The 20,217-nt window shown below is 38.8% G+C and overlaps 1 protein-coding gene across 3 annotated transcripts in view; it reads right to left on the bottom strand.

The window, feature by feature from the left end:
- Positions 1 to 20,217, bottom strand: part of PNPT1 (polyribonucleotide nucleotidyltransferase 1) — a 59,120-nt gene that overhangs the window by 12,789 nt on the left and 26,114 nt on the right. For all 3 annotated transcript variants that reach the window (XM_005575822.5, XM_005575823.5, XM_005575824.5), the window contains exons 12-18: positions 19,219 to 19,315; positions 18,348 to 18,450; positions 12,837 to 12,907; positions 11,089 to 11,125; positions 7,262 to 7,328; positions 7,088 to 7,177; positions 5,857 to 5,910 (exon numbers count right to left, since the gene is read on the bottom strand). In XM_005575822.5, coding sequence (XP_005575879.1) covers positions 5,857 to 5,910; positions 7,088 to 7,177; positions 7,262 to 7,328; positions 11,089 to 11,125; positions 12,837 to 12,907; positions 18,348 to 18,450; positions 19,219 to 19,315 — 519 coding nt within the window. The remainder of the gene's footprint in view (positions 1 to 5,856; positions 5,911 to 7,087; positions 7,178 to 7,261; positions 7,329 to 11,088; positions 11,126 to 12,836; positions 12,908 to 18,347; positions 18,451 to 19,218; positions 19,316 to 20,217) is intronic.

Raw genomic sequence — 20,217 nt, 5'->3', positions numbered from 1 at the left:
ATTTATCTATCAATTTTTTTTTTTTTTTTCCGAGAGGGAGTCTCGCTCTGTTGCCCAGACTGGAGTGCAGTGGCATGATCATGGCTCACTGCAGCCTCTGCCTCCCGGGTTCAAGCGATCCTCCCACCTCAGCCTCCCGAGTAGCTGGGATTACAGGCGCCCGCCAACATGCCTGCCTAATTTGCTTGTATTTTTAGTAGAGATGGGGTTTCAACCATGTTGGCCCTGTTGGTCTTGAACTCCTGACCTCAGGTGATCTGCCAGCCTCGGCTTCCCAAAGTGCTGGGATTACAAGTGTGAGCCACCGCGCCCAGCAGACATTTTATTTATTTATTTATTTATTTATTTATTTTTTGAGACAGAGTCTGGCTCTGTTGCCCAGGCTGGGGTGCAGTGGCGCCATCTCAGCTCACTGCAAGCTCTGCCTCCCGGGTTCACGCCATTCTGCTGCCTCAGCCTCCTGACTAGCTGGGACTACAGGCGCCCACCACCATGCCTGGCTAATTTTTTCGTATTTTTAGTAGAGACAGGGTTTCATCGTGTTAACCAGGATGGTCTCAATCTCCTGACCTTGTGATCCGCCCGCCTCGGCCTCCCAAAGTGCTGGGATTACAGACGTGAGCCTCTGTGCCCGGTCCAGACATTTATTTTTAATGTAAATGGATATTGTTATCTAAACTGACAATCACCGAAGCTGAGTTGGAAAAGTCTTAAGAGGTCATTTGACTACTTCATTTGTTTTTGAACATATAATAAAGTTCCCTAAAACAACGTAAACAAGTACTATATCCAGCAAAAACTTCTCTAACAATAGCAAACTTTATAACTTTTAAATTATCCATTGCTCTGCTTTTTGGCTTCAGGTGTCTTATTTTCTTTTTGTTGGAAAGTAAGCATCTATTTGGTAAATTCTTCCAGTTTGAACCCCTCAGTTTACTCCCCCTCCCATGGCAGCTAACATTAGTGTATCCTCCTAGAAAATTTCTGTACACAAGTATAAATGTAAATATAATCTTTTGTTTTCTTTACTCATGGTGGCAGACCCTATGCATTTACTGTTTTGCACCTTGCCTTTTTCACTTAATAACATGTCTTGGATAGTGACACATACCACCACACAAAGCTCTACTTTATTCCTTTGAATAGTTGCATAGTACTCCCTATATGTTTTATAAGTCACACACAGAAGTGCGATTGCTGAGTCAAAAGGTATGTGCATTTACGTTTGTTACACTGTCAAACTGCCTTCTAAAGACATAGCATTTTAAACTTTTTCCAGTGGTATAAGAAGGTACATGCTACTCTATATTCTTATTAATTCTTGTCAAATCTTTTGATTTTTCTCAATTTAAAGGGTAAAAAATGGTTATTTTAAATCTGACTCGTTTTCTATGACTGAGGTTGAAAACTATTTCATGTTCATAAACCTATTTATGTCTTATTTTGAGAACTGTTCATGACCTTCAACATTTTTCTACTTGGTTGCCAGTCTTTTTATTATTGATCTTTTTTCAATATGGACAGATCTTTATTAAAATGTAAAGATAAAATATTACGTTTAATAACATATAAATATAAAATATTTTATTTCCTAGTTAGTTGACTTTGCTTATGGTCATTAGTTTTCCGTGTAGAATTTTAATTTATGTAATCATGGTTCCTGGGTTTTGCTTAGCAGAGCTTTTCTTCTCCAAGATTTTGATAAAACCTACCATCTTTCATTTGTTTAAAAATGTTTAAGTTTTGATCACTTGGAATTTACTTTGGTGTAAAGGAGTGTGTATCTCATTTCATTTTATCTAAGCAACCTCATCTATACTTATGGTTTTAACCACCATCTATAATGTCGATGACTTAAAAATCTATCCCTTCTGTCCAGCTCTCTGTGCCAAACCCTGGACCTGTATTAGTAAACTGCTTGTCAGACATCTCCAGCTAAATGTACCCAAAGCACCTTAAATATATATTCAAAATTGAGCCAGGCCCAGTGGCTCACGCTTGTAATCTGAACGCTTTGGTAGGCCGAGATGGGAAGATCACTTGAACTCAGGAATTTGAGAACTGCCTGGGCAACATAGTGAGACCTCATCTCTATAAATAATAATAATAATAATACATAGTGAGACCTCATCTCTATAAATAATAATAATAATAATGATGATGATGATGAAAGAAATACATATCTGTTCAAAATTGAATCACTATCAAAAAATCGTTTACCTCCTGCATTCTTTGGTTTAAAGCAACTAAGACACTCACGCCAGAATCAACATTTCTTTCCTCATTTCCTATATCCCATCAAGTCACAAAGATCTGTTTAATTTTTTAGAAAGCTGTCCTTTACCCTAAATATTAAAATACCTATTGCTACTTTTTAGTCTGAGTCCATATCATTTCTTGACCCGGCAACAAGCTCCCTGTCTGGCTTCCCAGATTTTAGTTTCTCTCTTTACTTCTTAGTCTCTGCCATCTCATTCCCCAGGGCTATTCATCACTTAAGCTGGGAAAAACTATTTGGAAAAAACAAAAGCAGATTCAAATCATGCCACTGTTTTCCATAAAATCCTTCAAGTTCCTCACTGACTACTTTCAGGAAATGTTTGTACATATTCTGAGGTCAAATAAATTTGGAAAAATATTACATGTCCTATTCCTAGAGAGTCAGTATTAGAATTAGCTTATTAAAGTCTATTTAACCCACATTAAATAAAACTGCTTAAGCCTGCTGAAACTTACTTTAGAACAGGATAAACTTTTTCATGGTATACAATAATCAATGTCCTGTGGAACACTATTCCATGGAATACTTAATTGGAAAAATGCTGGCTTTAAGTTCAAACTCCTTAGCATAACAATGACCTTCAACATATGATTCTACTTTATTACCTTAACACCTCTTTCGAGGGCATTCCTGAAACACACTACACTGTTTCATAACTTCTTAACTTTGCACATGCTGGTCCCTTCATGTGAAATACAGGCCCTGCTCCTGATATGCCCAGTCAACAACTACTCAGCCTTTAAAATCAAATGAAATGTAGTAGTCTCTCTAAGCCAATTATGCTCAGCCTAGTTCATCAATCACCCTGTATGCCTCATACATATTTGTATTATTACCTCTTCGATCTATTAGTATCTTTTTGTTTGTTTTCAAACCTTTAAGCTTTTTCAAAACCTGGGTACAATTTGTATCCCCGGGCCCAGGGCATAGGACAGTGCCTGACTTAGAGCAGGGCAAGCCCTTTTCAAGCAATTCAAAATCATATTTGAATTGAACTGTATACCCTGTATTGGCCCATCCCACAGGACTTGACATTCATTCTTATCAAATTTAACTTTTTTGAGGTTTTTGGCTTTATCGCTTCACATTTAATTTTTAAACTATTAAGCTCTATATTTTTTTATCCTGCTCAATTTTGTCATTTAACAAATCAGTCACTCATTCCTTTTAATCAGTATCCTTTTTATTGGCAGGCCAGTGTTCTCAGTCAAGTCAACATTGAAAGAGACACGGCTGAAACAAGCATCCTCAAGTCTTCAACCTGAGATCCTCCTCTGACCTGCTGATCACATTAAGCAGTCCCTTTGCTCATCCCTTAGCCAGTATGAATGGTGCACCTATTATCTAGTCTATATTTCTGCATCATTTACACAAGGTATCATAAAGATATCATAAACCATAAAGCTGAATTACAGATACATCACACCAACAGCAATACCCTCTACTGCAAATCCAGTAATTTCTTCAAAACAGAAAGTGAATTAAATAACTATGGCATGACTTGTTTTGGAGAAGTCTCTTCTGGCTTCTTTCTGTAGTCCGTTTCCTTTCTTTCTTTCTTTCTTTCTTTTTTTTTGAGACAGAGTCACTCTGTCACCCAGGTTGGAGTGCAGGGGCATCATCTCAGCTCACTGCACCCTCTGCCTCCTGGGTTCAAGTGATTCTCTTGACTCAGCCTCCCAAGTAGCTGGGATTATAGGCGTGGGCCACCACACCCAGCTAATTCTTGTATTTTTAGTAGAGACAGGGTTTCACTATGTTGGCCAGGTGGGCCTCAAACTCCTGACCTCAAGTGATCCACCTGCCTCAGGCTCCCAAAGTGCTGGGATTACAGGCATGAGCCACCGTGCCTGGCCCATTTCCTTTCTAAACTACTTACAAACCATTCTTTTTATAACTTAAGAGTCTTGTTGAGGGTCACAATCAAGTTCATTGTGTTATACTTTATAGAAAATACTTTTCTTCTCTTCCAATAATAACGTTTTCTGTCCTTGGGATACCAGTCTCCATGATTTCTCAATGCCTGCCATCATACTTCAGTAATCTAATCCTGAAGTTCTCATCATAATCGAGGATGAGTTTTTGTCTAGACCAAAAGATCTGAATTCATATAAAAATGGCAGGTAAAGACTCTCCTATGATGTCATCTTTTATTTTTCAGTTTACCTTTTTCAAGATTTGTTCAGTGTTTTCCAATATGAGATTTGGAATGGAAACACAAGTGCCATGAAGACGAAGACTGTTTTGTTCATCACCATGTCCTAAGAACTTAGATCAGTGCTTGGCACATAGGTGCCACAAAGTAAAGATTTGTAGAGTGAAAGACTGAAGATGAAAAGAGTAGCAGCAGTATTTTACCAGCTACCTTAAACATCAGATTATGTTTTCCTTTATTGAATAAATTAGAAAAGTGCCTTTAGCATTTTTTGCTTTGGCCTGTTTTTAATTTTTCTAGATAATATTACTATATATTCACACCATGTTTTCATTTTATCCTCTGTTACGGCCCTCCGTTCTATCTTTCATGCCAGTACTGTAAATGTATGAACTTATCAGAGAACTCCTGTGGCCTCTTTAGTGTCTTTAGGTTCCTTCTCTTTCTTCTTGAATAGCAGCATTGACGACAGTTTGGCACGAACTGGTTTTAAGAATCTCCTAGCAGCCAGGCGCTGTGGCTCACGCCTGTAATCCCAGCACTTTGGGAGGGCAAGGTGGGTGGATCACGAGGTCAGGAGTTCGAGACCAGCCTGGCCAATATGGTGAAACCCCATCTCTACTAAAAATATGAAAATTAGCCAAGCGTGGTAGCACATGCCTGTAATCCCAGCTACTCAGAAGAATCACTTGAACCCAGGAGGCAGAGGTTGCAGTGAGCAAAGATTGCACCACTGCATTCCAGCCTGGGCAACAGAGCGAGACTCTGTCTCAGAAGGCAAAAAAAAAAAAAAAAAAAAAAAACCTCCAAGCATAATGCGTTCCTTTTTGGCGTTTCAGACCTGGGGATTATAACGAACCATTTGTAGTCCGCCTTCCTAAAATTGTGTGTACATGCCTGAGTGGCTTTGTTCTCTTGGCTTGTATAAATTGACTGAAAGAATACAGTTGCTTTCTCTTAAGTCCTAATAGTACTTACTAAGCAAAACTTCCTTGGTGATTGGAATCAATTCTGGAGCTCTCTACCTTTTGGAAGGAAATAAAGTTTACTAGGTCACCAATGCAAATAAAAATTTTTCAGTGTACTGCTTTTAGCTAAAAATAAGAATTCCAGCAGATATCTGGATATCTGAAGCTCTACTTTTCAACCATCTTGCTCTGGCTTGATTTGGTCATCTGTAATCTGACTTTGAGTTTTACTAAAACCCAAATTTAAAGAAATCTTATATTTTATACTAACAGGTGTGTATAAAAGGTTAGCATGTTTTTTTTTAATCTTTTTTGTAGAGATGGGGTCTTGCTATGTTGCCAAGGCTGGTCTTCAACTCCTGGCCTCAAGTGAGCCTCCTGCCTTGGCCTCCCAAAGTGTTGGGATTACAGGCATGAGCAATATCAGCAGTTCTGAGACATAATTCTTTTACCTGAATCCATTAATGCTAAACTTCCGCCACATGCAGATGCCATAGAAGATGACCCTATAGAAAAAAAAATACCTGCTTTATATTATACTGATTTTTTTAAATGTAGCAAAGTATTACTAGTGGTTATTTCCTTATAAATATTCCATTACAATACAAATATTCAATAGTCTCTTTTTTTTAAAAGCACCTAAGGCAAGTTCTTTTAAGCTATAAACTATGGGGCTGCATGATCCAATATGGTAGCCATTAGCCATAAGTGGTGACTTAAAGTTTAATCAATTAAAATAAATTTAATTCTTCAACTAGATAGCACAGAGAAAGAGGATTTCTATCATCACAAAAAGTTTTATTTTATTATTATTTTTTGAGATGGAGTCTCAGCTTGTCACCACACCCAGCTAATTTTTTGTATTTTTAGTAGAGACAGGGTTTCACCATGTTAGACCCTCGGAACCTTGTGATCCGCCCGCCTCGGCCTCCCACAGTGCTGGGATTACAGGTGTGAGCCACCACACCCAGCCCATCACATAAAGTTCTATTGCACAGTATTGCTACAGATATTCTAATAGACTTCCTAGGGCATATCTTTTTTCTTGCTTATCAGAAGTAGTTAAAGATATAGGGCTTTGGCTCTCTCACTCGCATAAGCCCATTAGTTTAGTCACACCCAGTAGAGAACCACAAAGTCTTTAGTTTAAATTCTGAGTTTACTTTGGTATTTTTCTCTCAAAATCTGTGACTATCTGATTTATGTCTGTTACACCTTTAAGAACTCCATGACCTTTCTGCCTTTAATGACTGCACCGTACCTTGACCCATGGACGAATTTTTTATTTAAATGTGACCTCTTGCCTAGACTCCCTCTGTGATGTCCAGTTATTATTCATGTGGATATGTGACAGGTATCCCCTGCCTAATGATCACTCTATTTTGGCCCTTCTCCTCTCTGATAACCTTGTTCTGTGGTTTGTTTGTAAAAATAAAGAAACAAGCCAAACTGGATCTACTGTAACAGATAAAGAAAAGCATTTGTTTTATATTGCTTTCAAAACAACTCATTAGCTAAGAACAGAGATTAAGACAAGTATATGATTAACTCAATACATTTTTCTCTTGCAATATACTTGGGTTCTGTAGTAATACACAAAATGTAACACTACATTTGAAAACTTAATAATAGAATAGGGAATATGGTCTTTTCTACTATGAAAGAAGTATTTCAATACTGTACCATTTGACTCTAGGACTTCAGATGTAACTCTTATGGTGAAAGGAAAATCTTTGGGAATAACAGGATACAAAGCTTTCTCAGCAAGAGCACCTAAATTAGAATAGAAAACAGTAAGTAAAAAAATGTATTAAGTCTCTGTAAGAATACTGTATAAGTTTACAGATCTGTACTTACCATGCCCAAGTTCTCTTCTATTTAAACCAGTAACTTTGCCAATTTCATTAGTTGCATAAGGAGGAAACTTAAAAAAAACACACACACATATACAATTGACATAGATAGATGTCCAAGTTATATTACCAAAATAATAGAACTTACAGAACAGTAGAATCTCATTTTTGTTTTTTAAAAAAGTACATTCATAAATATACAGAAAATGTACGATATACATTTAACATACATACCAAATTGCTAAAAGTAGCCATTACAAGTATGTAAATGGATTAGGATGTGGGAACTGGAGGGGTATGGAGATTTACACCATAAACTTCCATTACATTTAAATTATTAACAATAACAAAATGTTATATTTTTGTAATAAGAAAAAATATGTACATATTTAAAAAGTACACATTGAAGAATCAGATTTTTTTACCCATAGCAAAGCCCACATTTATTTCACTAAATTGAAATTTAATTTACACTGATACTTTTTAGAGTTATCTCTCTCCACTACCTTTTTCAGATATGAAACAAAATACATGAATGGGAAAGTTGCATATTTTGAAGTATTTCTCAAGCAAAACGTAATGACAAAAATGTATGGAGGAAACAGCTCTTTTCTGTAAGAGTTTTATTTTAGACAGTGGTTGCAAACTGTTTTATTTAATGTATATGTTATCTTGAAGAAATATGAATTAGTTGTGATCATTTGACAATAGGAAGACTTCCGATAAAAATCTGTAGTTTCAGGTCGGGTGCAGTGGCTCATGCCTGTAATTCCAGCACTTTGGGAGGCCAAGGCAGGCAGCTCACTTGAGCTCAGGAGTTTGGGGCTAGCCTGGCCAACATGGTGAGACCCTCTATCTACTAAAAATACAAAAATTAGCCGGGCGTGGTGGCGCATGCCTGTAATCCCAGCTACTCAGGAGGCTGAGGCACAAGAATTGCTTGAACCCAGGAGGTAGAGGTTGCAGGGAGCCGACACTGCGCCACTGCCCTCCAGCCTGTGCAACAGAGACTCCGTTTAAATTAAAAAAAAAAAAAAAAAAAATTTCCCCAAATATCTATAATTCCAGTTTAACAATAATTTTTTTTTTTTTTTTTTTTTTTTTTTGAGACGGAGTTCTGCTCTTGCTGCCCAGGCTGGCGTGCAACGGTGCGATCTCAGCTCACTGCAACCTCTGCTTCCGGGTTCAAGCGATTCTCCTGCCTCAGTCTCCCAAGTAGCTGGGATTATAGGCATGCACCACCATGCCCGGCTAATTTTTTATTTCTAGTACAGACGGGGTTTCACCATGTTGGTCAGGCTGGTTTTGAACTCCCGACCTCAGGTGATCCGCCCGCCTCGGCCTCCCAAAGTGCTGGGATTATAGGCGTGAGCCACTGCTCTTAAAAGCAGTGGATGGAGCAGTAATCTGATTAAACTTCTGGATCTAGCAGTCAATTTGCAGGAAATAGAGAGGGCAGAGGAACACGTTGAATTGCACCACGAGTGAGCAATCAGCAACCCCCAATCTGGGAGACTATAAGTCAAATGGTTATGGGGCTTCAACAGATAGACTGTAAGAAAAGAATGTAATGGAGGAGAAATGTATAGATTTAAAAAGACTTAAAGAAATATCAGGCCAGGCATGGTGGCTTATGTCTATAATCCCAGCTGAGGCAGGCAGACTGCTTGAGCCCAGGAGTTTGAGACCAGCCTGGGCAACATGGCAAAACCCCATTTTGCAAAAAATCTACAAATTAGCGGGTTGTGTGGTGGTGCCTATAGTCCAGCTACTTAGGGGGCTGAGGCAGGAGGATCACTTAAGGCCGGGAGATGGAGGTTGCAGTGAGCCAAGATGGTGCCACTGTACTCCAGCCTGGGTGACACAGTGAGACTCCGTCTCAAACAAACTAAAACTGAAAAGGAAATATCAAACATTTTAAAGAAAAAAAACAAGACTAAACTATAGTATCTAAAAATGGAGCCAGGAAATCCAAGATGATTACTATAAAACTTGAGTAATTACCTACTTTTAGGAGACGAAGGGTATTGAGATTGGGATGAAAAACATGGAGGGGCTTTTGAGGTAGCTGGAAATGTTAAATTTCCTGACTTGGATGGTGGTTACAAGGGTATTTGCCTTATAAAAACTTATTAAGCCATCCTTTGTTTCATACAGTTTTCAGCACCTATGCTTTATTTTATAATAAAGAGATTTAAAAAAATAAAATATGGCAATAATGGCCCATATCCTTCTCCAGCTCCCTCCCCAACCCCCTTACCTAATAATCAGCTAGACCTCCATTTTGCACAGCTGCCCTTTTAAGACTGCCACATGCTCTCCAGCTCATGACAAAAAACCTGCTTTACTCAATTACAATTCCTCTCTGGCTTCTGTAGCACCAGGGTATATCCAGAACGAGATATTTATAAGGGATTCAAGACCTGTATGAATCTCGATGTTTATGGGTATTCTGTAGCATATACTTTCTATGAAAAATGTTCTCTATTGATTACAGCAGAATCAGCAAAAGTGAAATGCTGGGATTCTGGGCAGCCACCAAGGGTTACACAAAAGCGAAATGACTTGCTACTTTACGTAAGTCTCTCATGTTGTATTCCTTTTATTTTTATTATCTGAGACAGGGTCTCACTCTGTTGCCCAGGCTGAAGTGGAGCGGGGTGATAATGGCTTGCTGCATTCTCAACCTCTTGGGCTCCAACAATCCTCCCATCTCAGCCTCCCGGGTAGCTGGGACTATAGGCAGATGCCACCATGCTTGGCTAATTTTTACATTTTTTTGTAGAGACAGGATCTCACCATGTTGCCCAAGCTGGTCTTGAATTTCTGGGCTCAGCAATCCTCCATCCTCAGCCTCCCAAAGTGCTGGGATTATAGGTATGAGCTACCATGCCCTGCTCTCCATGTATATTCTTCAAATAATAAAATTAAAAGTACTTTATATTAGGTCTAGTCCCTTAGGATTTGTTGTGAATAAAGTCAATCACAAACTCAATTATCTAGAATCATCTCATATAAAGTAACTTAATATTAAATGTCTCATCTTTCACCACCAATCAACTGAGTATAAATATGAACATTTCAATGAGCGAATAAGGTGATTTGTCACTTGAGGTATTTAAAAAACTCTACTTTTGTTTGACACACATGTATACAGGCATGACTTTTTTTTTTTTTTTTTTTTTTTTTTTACCTACAACGATATTGTCTGCTATACTTTCTTTAGATTTTATGCATGACTTAATGACTTAGAACAGGAAGTTGTTGATTAGAAAAGTACTATTTATCTCTCTAAAGTATTTATGTCTTATCTCTCTAAAGTAGTACTTTAGAGACTTTAGTACTTTAGTAGAGAGTGCTAAAGTACTCTCTAAAAATACTACATCTCTATTTATCATTCTACACAAAGCTTGCCATGCCTTCTATAAGCAATAAAATAGTAGCCCCAAACTGACCTTAATAGATATATGATAAAACTAGAAAACTAAAATATTATTGGTAAAACCCAGATAGTGGATATATGGATAGTCACTGTAAAGTTCTTTCAACTTTACTGTATCCTGGAAGTTTTTAAAAATAAAATGTTCTAGCCTGAGCAACATGGCAAAACCCCATCTCTAGAAAAAAATAGAAAAATTAGCCAATTGTGGTTGCACAAGCCTGTAATCCCAGCTACTTGGGATGCTGAGGCGGGAGGATGTCTTGAGCCTGGGAGGGAGAGGTTGCGGTGAGCTGAGACTGCACCATTCCACTCCAGCCTGGGCAACAGAGTGAGACCTTGTCTCATAAAAATTAATAAAATAAAATTTTGGGGAAAAAAATTCACCTTACCTCATAGTGCAGCATGAAATTTTTATCTTTTATCCCACTACAAATAAAAGGCATAATATTAAAAACATCATAGGGAAAAAACATATTTATTTCAAAACACAACTAAAACAGATTTAAGGGGATTTTACAAAACAACTAGGTGTTAATGAAAAATCAGACTGAAACTGAAAACCAAAGAATTAATTAGAAGGATGATTGTGACGTGATATTTTCTTCTGGGGCTCATGAATGAATTGTACAGATTTAGGAAACCAATTTTGCCTTAAATATAAGTCCTTAAATGTCCAGATTTGAATACTAAGGCAAGACAATAGATGTATTTTTAAGCATTAATAACTACTGAAAGAATCCTAAATGCTATACTCACCTTAGTTAAATCTCAGAGCTACAATGCTTCTCCCAGTCAATATGTGAAATGAAGAAAAAGTCCTGGGATGGGGCAGAATCTGCATGATCATAAACTGTAGCTTTGGAGAAAGAAATCTAAAAACCAAACTCCTTCAGAGGACTAAAGGAATCACAGATTTTGGGAGCTAGAGAGGATTATAGCAGGTCATTGGCCCAGTTCATTTTACAAGAAATAGAAATCTGAGTGACCATGTGTGCCCCTTTATTTACACAGGTTATAGACCTAAGACTGGAATATATGGAGGTACCCTGACCAAGCCCAGTGTTCTGCATTCCACCTTCACACACACAGCTGCACTGTCAATCCTATCAGATACATGGAAAACAAGTACAGCGGCTATCCTGAAGATACTGGGAATTATCCCCATCAGTTGGGCAGCAGGCAAAGGGAGGCCAGGCCGTGTGGTCTTCTGAGACCCTTAACCAGGAACAGGAAGTAGCCCTACTACGCACTGAGGAAAATAAAGAACTGGCTATGAGTGTCAAGACTCTATGCAATAATGCTGGTGAGGACTGCAGTACAGATTTTTTTTTTTTTTTTTTGAGACAGAGTCTTGCTCTGTCGCCCAGGCTGGAGTGCAGTGGCGCGATCTCAGCTCACTGCAAGCTCCACTTCCCGGGTTCACGCCATTCTCCTGCCTCAGCCTCCTGAGTAGCTGGGACTACAGGTGCCCACCATCACGCCCGGTTAATTTTTGCATTTTTAGTAGAGATGGGGTTTCACCGTGTTAGCTAGGATAGTCTCCATCTCTTGACCTCGTGATCCGCCCATCTCAGCCTCCCAAAGTGCTGGGATTACAGGCATGAGCCACCTCGCCCAGCCTACAATACAGATTCTTATCATCAAAATTTATCAGCATGATTTTACTGTTGACTTTTTAGGGGTAGAGGAGGACAGCCAAGTATTTCTGAACACAAAATCACAACGGGATTCAACAAGGCTTTTCATTAACAAGGTTTTTCATTAACAGCCTCCAGATCATTTTCAGCAATGGGGGCTTTTGTGTATTTATTTGCTCTCTTGTTTCAAATAGAAAAACCAATCCATTCAAGATTACCAAGGAAGTCTGTCCTAAGAAATCATTCTAGAGACAGAGAACGAACTAAATGTACTCACATTAAAGAATTAAATGCTTTACTAACATTTGTTCCAAATCAGTAATTTAGAAGACAATCTAGCACACACACAAAATCCTTTGAAATCATGATGATGTAATCAGAAAAATGAATTACAAAAACACGGTTAACAAAGTAACAATAATTAATAATATACCACGTAAGCTTTAATTATATACTAGGATATCATAAAACATAACAAACATCGTAAAAACATAACTTACTTTATAGCTGTTATAACTTGATCTGACTTAATACTGGATTCTAATGAATCAAATGTAACGGTACAAAGCACCTAAAAAAGAGAAAGAATTCCTCAGGCTTTAATATACTAACCACAAAGATGAAAACTAAAAATACTTGAAGAATCCAACTCACTCTTAAAAAAATGGGATAAGTACATCCTACACAAAGCTTGCCATGCTACTAAGTGCAGTATACACTTATTTGTTCTACAAATATTCATACTATGTGTAAACCTCAATAATCCAAAGTTCTAACATTGCACAGACTACATATGTAAAGCACTGCACAGACTACATATGTAAAGCACTGCACTAGGAGTGCTGGGGAAAGAAGGCATGAAAAGAAAGCAGTATTTTTAAGAACTATGTATGAGAGTACGCTAAGGAAGCCTCAATACAGGTTCAGCCAATACGACTGCCTGCTTAAAATTAAAAAAAAAATCAGGCCAGGCATGGTGGCCCACACCTGTAACCCCAGCACTTTGGGAGGCTGAGGCGGGCGGATCACGAGGTCAGGAGTTCGAGATCAGCCTGGCCAATATGGTGAAACCCTGTCTCTACTAAAAATACAAAAATTAGCTGCGCATGGTGGCGTGTGTCTGTAGCCCTAGCTACTTGGGAGGCTGAGGCAGAAGAATAGCTTGAACCCGAGAGGCGGAGCTTGCAATGAGCCGAGATTGCACCACTGTACTCCAGCCTGGGCAACAGAGCAAGTCTCCATCTCAGAAAAAGAAAAAAAAAAATTAAGAAAATCAGTCTTCTTTGTAGAGACATAACATAATCCAGAGACTCTACAATGTATCATTCACAACATCCAGAAAACAACGTACAAGGAAACAGGGCCCATTCTCAAGAAATAAGAACAGGAATGGAGGCTGATTCTGAGTAGATGAAGATGGTGGATTAGCAGACAAAAGATTTTTTTTTTTTTTTTTTTGAGACACAGTCTTGCTCTGTTGCCCAGGCTGGAGTGCAGGGGCACGATCTTGCTCACTGCAACCTCCGCCTCCCGGGTTCAGACAATTCTCCTACCTCAGCCTCCTAAGTAGCTGGGACTAAAGGTGTGTGCCACCACACCCGGTTAATTTTTTGTATTTTTAGTAGAGATGGGGTTTCACTGTGTTAGCCAGGATGATCTCAATCTCCTGACCTCATGATCCACCGGCCTTGGCCTCCCAAAGTGCTGGGATTACAGGTGTGAGCCACCACGCCTGGCGACAAAAGATTTTTAACAGCTATTATAACTATACTCAAAGGACATAAAAAAAAAAAAAGTGGAAATTCTACAATTGAAAACTTTAATATCTCATAATGGAAAGGAGATAGCAAGAGTCAGTAAGCATGAAGATGAATGAACCAAAATTGTCTAATTTGCAGAAGAGAGGAAAGAGAATATAGTTGCAGTGACCTGTGGGACCGTATCAAAAGGATACGTGCAGCTGCAATTCCAGAAGGCAAGAAGAGAGAAAATGAGCCAGGAAAAAATATTTGAAGAAATAATCAATGAAAATTCTCAAGTTTGGTGAAAGACATGAATGTACAGATTTAGGCTCAGGACACTTTTAGCAGGATAAATTCAAAGGAAATCATACCTTTCAATCATAATGCTGAAAACCAAAGATAAGGAGCAAATCTTGAAAGCACCCACATGAAAACAATAATAATATATAAGGAAGAATGATTTGAATGTGTCTTTTTCATCAGAAAAACATGGAGAACAAAAACCACTGAAACATATTTAGGTGCTAAAAGAAAAAAAGGCTCACCCCAGAATTCTATACACAGCAAAAAGATTCTTTGTACACAGAGGCAAAATAAAGACATTTCAGAAAAACAAAAGATAAGAATTTGTTAATAGAAAACTCATATGATGGGCTGGGCGCGGTGGCTCACACCTGTAATCCCCAGCACTTTGGGAGGCCGAGGCGGGCGGATCACGAGGTCAGGAGATCGAGACCATCCTGGCTAACACGGTGAAACCCTCTACTAAAAATACAAAAAAATTAGCCGGGCATGTTGGTGGCCAGCTGTAGTCCCAGCTACTCGGGAGACTGAGGCAGAAGAATGACGTGAACCCAGAAGGCAGAGCTTGCTGTGAGCCGAGGTCGCGCCACAGATCACCCCACTGCACTCCAGCCAGGGCAACAAGCGAGACTCCATCTCAAAAAAAGAAAACTCACAGGATGATATTAAAGGAAGTCTTGTCAGAATGAAGGGAAATGATACTGGATCTACACTTGGATCTTCAGAAAGGAATAAAAAGCACCAGAAATGGTAAATATGTGGGCCAATATAAAAGCCTGTCTTTTTCTTATTACTTCTTTAAAAGACATGATTGTAGGAAAGTTGTAACACCACCTTGTGGGGGTTTATGACACATACAGATGTAACTCATAAGACAACTGCAATATAAAGGATAGAAGAGGTGGGAAATGCACCTAAATGGTTTCAAAGTTTCTTCATTTTATATTAAGTGGTACAAAATTAATTCTAAAAAGACTGTGAGGGCCTGGCATGGTGGCTCACGCCTGTAATACCAGCACTTTGGGAGGCCAAGGCAGGAGGACTGGACTGCTGGAGCCCAGGAATTCAAGACTAGCCTGGGCAATATGGCGAAACCCTGTCTCTACAAAAATTTTCAAAAATATATAAATCAAAAGACCTGTGAGAAGTTATGAATGTATGCTGTAATTTCTACAGTAATCACTGGAAAATAATTCAGAGGTACAGCTAAAAAATAAATAGGCAAATTAAAATAAAATTCTAAAAAAATATTTAATTCATTCAAAAAGAAGGCTGAATGAAAGTAAAAAATAGAGAAACAAAAAACAGAAGGGCAAAAGAAAAATAATAAAATGACAGTAAGTTCAATCACATCAATGCTTAAATTCAACATGAATGGACGAAGTACTACAGCTACAAAGCCAGAGATTGTCACAATGGATAACAAAAGTATGCAGAACATCTTAATAAAGGCATTTTAAAAACTTGACTAAAGAGCATAAAACAAAACCTGAATCAAAGGTGACACACACTATATTCACTGTAAAGACTCTAACTTAAATTGTAAAAGTATCATTCTTCTCTCAGATTAATATAAAAATTTAGTGCAATTATAATTGTAAATCCTAAAAGGAAATTTTGAGAACTTCATATAATACTAAAATTCAAACAAAGGAATAAATGTACCTAAAGTTTAAGATAATTTTGAGGGGATTAAACCAACAGGGAAGATGACTTGTTTCTCAGATATTAAAATATATCCCTAAATCATAATAATTAAAATAGTTTGACAGTGGCCCAGAAAATTCATGTAACAATGAAAAAGGATATAGCTTAACAATGTGTTTATAAACTCTGACTATCATAAGGTAACATCTCAAGTCATTGAGAAAAATAAAGTATTAGTAAATAATGTAAAATTGGCTCACTATGGAGGTTTTCATTTTATACAATGTGTAGGAATAAACTCAAAGATCGACTAATGGTCTAAATTTGACAGCTAAAACTAGAAAGCTAATAGAAAAAGTAGGTGAGTAACTTTGTGACTTTAAGGTACAGAAGAATTTATATCAGAACTAAAGATTTCAGGTTTACTCTAAACATAGTAGACTACCGCAGGCAAAGTTAAAAGGCAATCAATAAAAGAGACATATATATATATAAAGTTTGTTACCAAAAGGAATTAATATTTAAAACACTTAAGAAATTACTGCAGGCCGGGTGCGGTGGCTCACGCCTGTAATCCCAGCACTTTGGGAGGCCGAGGCGGGCGGATCACAAGGTCAGGAGATCGAGACCACAGTGAAACCCCGTCTCTACTAAAAATACAAAAAATTAGCCGGGCGCAGTGGCGGGCGCCTGTAGTCCTAGCTACTCAGGAGGCTGAGGCAGGAGAATGGCGTGAACCCGGGAGGCGGAGCTTGCAGTGAGCCGAGATCGCGCCACTGCACTTCAGCCTGGGCGACAGAGCGAGACTCTGTCTCAAAAAAAAAAGAGAAATTACTGCAAAATAGCAGGTAAAATACAGTAAACCATATTAAAAAAAGAAAAACTGGCCAAAGGATATGGACAGAAAATTCATAAAAGGGCAAACCTGAAGCAGGGTCACCACACTGCACAACTCTAGGGGACAATATCCATGTGAAAATAGTGCCCTGGAGGTGTGCAGTTCTCCAGGGCATGGTTTGTGCAGTGACGATGTTGACTGGCTGTCATATAAATAATGCTCAGCCTCACTAGTAATCAGGAAAATACAAATTAAAGCAAAAAGATACTACTTGGTACCTATCAGATTGATAGAATTAAAGAAACAATTAATGTGGGAAAGAGGTATAAAGCATAATATGGTACACAGAACAATGAATACAGAGGTAGGTAAATATTAATAAACGAACAGAAGGAGAACCAGAAGGCTACCTGTTAAATACAAGAGTGGGTGCCTATGTAAAGAATAAAGAATAGAAAAAGAATAGAACTGTACAGGCTACATGGAGAAAACAATGTGGGCCTTGAATAGGTCAACAATGACAATATGCCATAAACTGGAGTCTGAGTTACTCAATTTTGTATACCCAATATTAAAAGAAAGATATAACAGAAATATCAGATAATTCTAGAAAATGCAAACTAATTTATAGTGACAAAAGCAGATCAGTAGTCTCTTGAGGAGGTGGGGGGCAGGAAGAAGGAATTACAAAAAGGCATGAGGAAACTCTTGGGGGTAACTGATATGTTCATTATCTTTTTCATTTTTAAATTTTTTAAGAGATAGGGTCTTGCTCGGTAGTCCAGGCTGGAGTGCAATGGCACAACCACAGCTCATTGCAACCTCGAACTCCTGGCCTCAAGCAATCCTCCCTCCTGGGCCTCCCAAAGTGCTGGAATTATAAGCATGAGCTACCATGCCTGGCCCGTTCATTATCTTAACTGATTTCTCAGTTGTATACATGTGAAAAGTTACCAAAACACACATTTTAAACAACATAGTTTATTGAATAGCAATTATACCTCAAATAAACTGTTAAGATTACATAAAAAACACACGAGAGGCCAAGCGTGGTGGTTCATGCCTGTAATCCCAGAACACTGGGAGGCTGTGGTAGGAGGATTGCTTGAGGCCAAGAGTTTGAGACCAGCTTGGGCAACAGAGTAAGACCTTGTCTCTACAAAAAAAAAAAGTTTTAATTAACCAGGCACGGTGGCACACGACTGTAGTCCCAGCTACTAGGGAAGCTGAGGTGGGAGGATCACCTGAGTCCAGGAGTTCGAGGTTTCAATGAGCTATGATTGTGCCACTGCACTGGAGCCTGAGTGACAAAGCAAGAACCTGTCTCAAACTAAACAAACAAACAAGAACTGCCAGATATTAATTTAAATAAATAATATATACCATATGACAAAACCTACAGCATCTACTAATGTACTTCTATTAGATCTAATTAAACATTCTTAATTCACCAAATAATTAGACCTTTTTACATAAATTACCTGTGTTTGTCCTCTTTGAAATAATGCTGATCCATGAAGGGTTTTAAACGTATCCACCTCACAACTTATATTCCTAAGTGAAGTCAAATCCCGACCATCACACCTATAGTGATACAGGAAATAAATACATGAAGTCATACTGGAAATCAGATAAATCACACGTGTTTATTTCTGCCAGGAAATTCTCAGTCTCAGTTGCGTATCATAATCCCCTGTGGAACTTTAAAAAATAATAGATACTTGAGCACTATCCTGAATATCACTGAATCAGAACGTCTGAAGTTGAACCTATATTACTGTGTTGTTAAAAAGCTCTATAGGTAGGCCAGGTGCGGTGGCTCACGCCTGTAAACCCAGCACTTTGGGAGGCCGAGGCAGGCAGATCACGAGGTCAGGAGATCGAGACCAACCTGGCTAACACGGTGAAACTCCGTCTCTACTAAAAATACAAAAAAGTAGCTGGGTGTGGTGGTGGGTACCTGTAGTCCCAGCTACTTGGGAGGCTGAGCGGGGAGAATGGCGTGAACCCGGGAGGTGGAGCTTGCACTGGGCCGAGATTGCGCCACCACACTCAGCCTGGGCGACAGAGCGAGACTCTGTCTCAAAAAACAAACAAACAAAAAAATGCTCTACAGGGAATCCTGAAGTGCAGTCAGGGCTGGCAAGCACTGCTTTACACACAAGGCCCAAGACAGATGGTCACATATCTATGTATCTTCTTTCTTCAATAGGTGTCCATTTATATAGCAAATATTATAATTCTTTACTGTTCACTTGAAAAAAAAAAACTTTCTTTGATCAAGTTTCTATTTTCAAGGCAACTTGCAGAGACAGTGCATACTTAAATTTCAACAAAAAAGGGTATGTTTACCTTTTGTATTCATTCAAAATAATACTTCTAAAAACTTCCTTTGCAACAGCATTGAAGGATTCTATTATTTCATATGGATCGGCCTCCGGAAATTTTTCTATAGAAAAAAGACAAACCAAGACAAAGTTTTTTACTTTTTAGGAGATAGGATTTCTCTAAAGGTCATAGCATAAAATCAACTAACTACAGGAATCAACCAAGGGAGATGACTCTGAACATGTAGTCCTCAGGCAAACAAAGTAGATAAATGTTCTCAAGCAACTGTGACATATCAAGTACCAAGTACCACAATGGTGTTGTTATTGAGAACTTAATTTTCTTTTCTTTTTTTTTTTGGAGACAAAGTCTCGCTCTGTTGCCCAGGTTGGAGTGCAATGGCGCAATCTTGGCTCACTGCAACCTCTGTCTCCGGGGTTCAAGCAATTCTCCTGCCTTAGCCTCCTGAGTAGCTGGAACTACAGGTGTGTGCCACCATATCCGGCTAATTTTTTGTATTTTAGTGGAGACGGGGTATTACCATGTTGCCCAGGCTGCTCTTGTAACTCCTGAACTCAGGCAATCTGCCTGCCTCGGCCTCCCTAAGTGCTAGGATTACAGGCGTGAGCCACTGCGCCCGGCCCATCAGTTCCCTTTTCTATTATGTTACCAGAAGAATCCAGCCAACCTTTATGGAAAGGTCTGACAGTCTTTTCTTGTTTTTTTTTTTGGAACGGAGTTTCGCTCTTGTTGCCCATGCTAAAGTGCAATGGCATGATCTCAGCTCACCGCAACCTTCGCCTCCTGGGTTCAAGCAATTCTCCTGCCTCAGCCTCCCTAGTAGCTGGGATTACAGGCATGTGCCAACACACCCAGCTAATTTTTTTATTTTTAGTAGAGACTGGGTTTCTCCATGTTGGTCAGGCTGGCCTTCAGGCTGGGCTCAAACTCCTGACCTCAGATGATCCGCCTGCCTTGGCCTCCCAAAGTGCTGGGATTACAGGCGTGAGCCACCGCGCCTGG

This window comes from Macaca fascicularis, chromosome 13 (genome assembly GCF_037993035.2).
Source record: "Macaca fascicularis isolate 582-1 chromosome 13, T2T-MFA8v1.1".
Classification (NCBI taxonomy): Eukaryota; Metazoa; Chordata; class Mammalia; order Primates; family Cercopithecidae; genus Macaca; species Macaca fascicularis.
The sequence above is the reverse complement of the archived record's forward strand: the minus strand, read 5'-3'. Positions and strand labels throughout refer to the sequence as shown.